At 51.2% G+C, this 4,367-nt stretch overlaps 2 protein-coding genes across 3 annotated transcripts in view; both read left to right on the top strand.

Moving 5' to 3' along the window:
- LOC116840694 (cAMP-specific 3',5'-cyclic phosphodiesterase) overlaps nt 1–4,367 on the top strand; it is a 474,033-nt gene that overhangs the window by 87,127 nt on the left and 382,539 nt on the right. The gene's annotated exons all lie outside the window — the stretch shown is intronic.
- Nucleotides 2,085–4,367, top strand: part of LOC116840658 (dendritic arbor reduction protein 1-like) — a 52,430-nt gene continuing 50,147 nt past the window's right edge. The window contains exons 1-3 of the mRNA XM_032807644.1: nt 2,085–2,183; nt 2,352–2,429; nt 3,646–4,112. Coding sequence (XP_032663535.1) covers nt 2,085–2,183; nt 2,352–2,429; nt 3,646–4,112 — 644 coding nt within the window. The remainder of the gene's footprint in view (nt 2,184–2,351; nt 2,430–3,645; nt 4,113–4,367) is intronic.

Consider the following 4,367-nt stretch of genomic DNA (forward strand, 5'->3'; position numbering starts at 1 on the left):
ATATATATATATATATATATATATATATATATATATACACACGTCATTTGCACATATTGAGTAAACATTTTGTATTTCTTGCATATTTTCTCTCTCACCTCAGCAGTAGCAATTTATATGACATTTCTTGGTACCGTGATTACAGTTCTTCATATGTGGTAATTTTCGACACGTATTCATCAGCCATGAATTTTATACGATCTATTGTTGCACATCATACATCTCTTTTCCCGGTTACATCGAGGCGGCTATTACTGTCGTCCCGAGACAAATATCTTTCCTCTGAACGTATGGCGAATCTTACGCGAAATTTTACAGGGTATCGTTTCCGACATCAGTGACAGATCCACGAGACTTACGCAAGCACATCCCTCTCAACGATCGACAATCAATCTCGTGTTCCGACCTGGGTCTCGTATCAAGAGTATCGTCCTCCGTAAACCACACGACGCCACGTTGGACGCGGCACTCACGTGTGAACTGTCTCGCGCGATAAACAGAAGCATGTTTCTTTCTTTTTCGATTCGTGCGCGCAGAACGAGATGTGATTCCACGTGAGTGTTAATCCCGAGCGTGATGGTCGAGTAACTCGAGTTTCTCGAGCGAGTGCGAGTCGAAGGTCTGTCGGCTGTTGGTAACGCATCGATCGAACGCGAAAACCAACGGTCTCCTGGTCCGTACGATTTTCGTACGGACTCGACTTTTTGTGTTTCCAGAGCTCTGCGCGTGAGAATGCGTGTGCGCTCGAGATGACAATTGCGTGCCGTGCAAACTTATACGCGCTCTTCGATCGCGCGCGGCCTCTGAACCTCGCCGAGTGCGCGCGATGTCGACGTTGCGAATTTTTAGCAGCCGCGTTGTGAAGTGAGGAGAGCGATATTGGAATCAAATATATAATGCGTAGTTAACCGCGAGAGCAACGTCCCGATTACGAGGGGTCGCGCCACGCATCTCGGATGAACTACATAATTTTATATAATCCGATGTTCACACTACGTGGAAATGAAAATCGATCGAAGGGAGGGGAGAAATGAATCACTTATAGCCGACTTCGAATGAGACCTACCACTCTGACACACCATCTCAGTGCGACAATATCTGCTCGATACGTGCGAGTAGTCGGGCGCGATGGCCGAGGTAAAAGTGTATAAAGCGGCGAAGTAACTCTCGCGGCAATGTGATTTTATACACGTCAGCGCGAGTCAGTGTGTATATATATTTTATGTACACCGAGTGTGGGGGAGCAAAGTGTGCGGTGGGAACACACGATTGATTCCAAAAGCGGCGGGAAGTAACGAGGATGGGCAAAGACGAGCGAACAGCGAGAGCAGCGGCTACGCTAAATCACCTTATGGACGAGAAGATGCGAATGGATGTGTGAACGTGTTCAATTTCCTCGCGGCGCGGCTTCCTGAGCCGCACGAGCGTGAAGCGGGGCGAATGTGAAGCGAATTAAATTAGCGACGATTTAGGAACCCGTCTGACGTCGTTCATCTCGTTTCATCTGGTCACTTTGAGCCGAGAATAGACTAGTGGAACGCGTTTGCGTACACGCCGCGAGAAGTTACGGCGGTGAGAGATGGATGCGAAGAAGAATCACGCAGGAGGAGCGCGGCGTCGCTTTTCCGAGTTGAAGACACGCGAAAGAAGTAACGCCGTGCGTTAACGCGCTCTCACGTTGCTCACCGGTGACGATTCAGCGGGCTCGTCACCGAGAGAGAGAACTTTCGTGATGAAATGTACGAGCGGTCAAAAAGGTTCGACTCACGACGTTCAATAAGGCCGGACTGAACTCGTCAGGAACATCGCGAAATTCTTGATACGCGAAGCAAACGCAGCGATCTGCGCGGGCAAACGCTCTCCGCCAGCTGATTTTCTGGAATAAAGGAAGACGACTCAGCCTCACGGGCGATGCTCGTGATTGCGCTGTTTCAGGCTGGAGGCGCAGACGAAAGATAGGACTTGATCATGTGAGCAGGAACGGAGTAATGAAGATGACGCGGCATTAGAGGGAAATCTGAGGCGAAGGATAACGCGCCGATAATCGTCTCATTAGCTCACACACGACCGATACATGAGACAGAATGTCGTATCACGATAGGGATCTACAGAGGATCAACGTCGTTGAAGTAAGGATCGACTTTAGGACCGAGCTGTTCACTGAGAAATTCGAGGATACTCCGGTATATTGAGCAGAGATACCTAATAACGGTCGGTAATAATGCCGGCGAATTGCGGCGATGCGAGCAATCAGGAATCGAATGTCTCGCACGTGGAATATGATTGCACTGCCGTTCTTCATTTTTTGAGGTAACGAAGTGCGATGGGGAATCTGCTGCGGTACTTCACAGGTAATTTCATACATCAAGAGGGACGACCTAAGGACGTTGGTGAGCGTGGTTCAAATGCGAATCGCTAAGTTAAACGTGGTACGTTAAATGTGTCGCGACGGGAATTGTTAATGGCCGCTCGATATCGGGTCGACTCGTCGTGCGACTTGCAGCGCGCTAGTCTGCGTCAGCATACGTGAGAGACGAGGAGAAGGATCGGGGGGGAGGGAGACAATTTGCTGGCAGTTCGCGAATTAGATCGTCTTACTGTAACGAGACAAGAGACAAGAGAGAAAGAAGGTGAGGAGATATAAACGTCGAGTACGCGACGTTCCGACGTTGAATCTCGCGTTCGCAAGAATCGAAAAACGCGAGGAGCGTCTCGGAGAGTACCTCACGACGAGATGCGTCCCTACTCGCGTTATTTTTAATAGAGCAATTTTAAGAGAGGGGACCTACATACTCGATACTCTTGGGAGGTCACGCTGTAAATATCGCGTACGATAGAATCGAAACATATCCAATCATATGAGCGAAGCGAGCGAGAGTAATCTAGCTGAAGCGCGAAGAGCGCGCCGACGTTGTTCGTAACACAAGCCTTGCAAGGACAATCTTTTGAGTATTAGAATTTATATTGACGCGAAAAATAAGAGATAGAGACAGACAGAGAGAATAAAGAGACAAAGAGAGAAGGGGGGAGAGAGAGAAAGAGAAGGAGAGAAGTCGAATCGAAGTACTCCTACGCAATCGAATCTAAAATATGAAGTCCGCGCCATCAAGCGGAGATAGAATCGCGAGGCGACGACCTAACGAGTCCAAACACGAGAAAAACAAGCGAGCCTCGCGATTCGCGCGGGAATTAAATCACAACGATCCGATTTCCGGCGGGCCGCTCGTCGTACGTCGCTCTTAAAGACGGAGCTAAGAACCTGCAGAGCACTCCACGCGACAGAAGCGCACTAGAGGTCCGTAGGTCGGCGACATCCACACCAACAACCGGCCGTCTCTGGAGCGAAGGGCACTCACGTCCGCACTCATGTCGAGACCGTATTTCGTTGCGTCGAGCAGCGGCGACTTGGGGAGTCAACAAAGGAAATAGTAGATCGAGTCGTCGTCATCGTAATCGTGACACTTGATTCTCGCTTGACCAGCCGGATCGTCGTCGTCGTCGTCGTCGTCGTGGTCGTGAGCTCCTCGCGTTTATCCGCGAACGATCGCAGATCGATCGACGACGACTCGCTGTTGTTTCGCTGGAACTTTGTGACGGAGCTTGCTGCATAGCTGATCCTGAATGTTTCGACGTTGAACGCGTTAGGGTGCCGAGGTGGGGGGCGCGTGGTCTTGCTGCCTGCCGTGCGCCGGCGGCGGCGGGGGTGGTGCTGCTGTCTCGGGGGCCACCCCCGAGGCTAAGAAGGGTTCCGCTTTGCTGAAGCATCAGCACTACCAGCAGCCCCATCAGCAGAAGAAGGGCCAGCTGCACGAACATCAGCAGCAGTCGAGGGGCCAGCTGGAGCAGCAGCAGCAACTCCAGCAGCAACACCATCAGCAGCAGTACCAGCAGTATCAGCAGCCGAAGCGCATCTGCGTGGCGCACGTGAAAGAGCGGGCGCCCCTCAGCGACCTTGATGAGGACCTAGACGACCTCGACGACGAGAAAGAGGTCGAGCTCAGGACCGAGGAGGAAGACTACGCCAAGGAAGGCGGTACTCAGCACAGACTCAGTCCACGGCTGCACGACATCGAGGAGGAGGACGATGAGGAGGGTCGTAACATTCGAGAGAGGTCAGTTGCTCTCCGAGTTTGTGTGGATCCTTGGCTTTGGGGATTTTCGTGTTTGGCTTCGAGCTCGTTAGAGGCTCGTTCGGAGTCCAAGCGGAGACGCGTCTTTTGTCTCTCCCCCTCGCTTTTCTTCGTCGCGACGATCGCTGCTTATTTCTTCTATACTTGTGGTTTTCTGATCAAGTTCTTGGCTGAAGTATACATCTCTCTCTCTCTCTCTCTCTCTCTCTCTCTCTCTCTCTCTCTCTCTCTCTCTCT

This window comes from Odontomachus brunneus, unplaced genomic scaffold (genome assembly GCF_010583005.1).
Source record: "Odontomachus brunneus isolate Ranch 3 - 2012 unplaced genomic scaffold, Obru_v1 Obru_scaffold_011, whole genome shotgun sequence".
Classification (NCBI taxonomy): Eukaryota; Metazoa; Arthropoda; class Insecta; order Hymenoptera; family Formicidae; genus Odontomachus; species Odontomachus brunneus.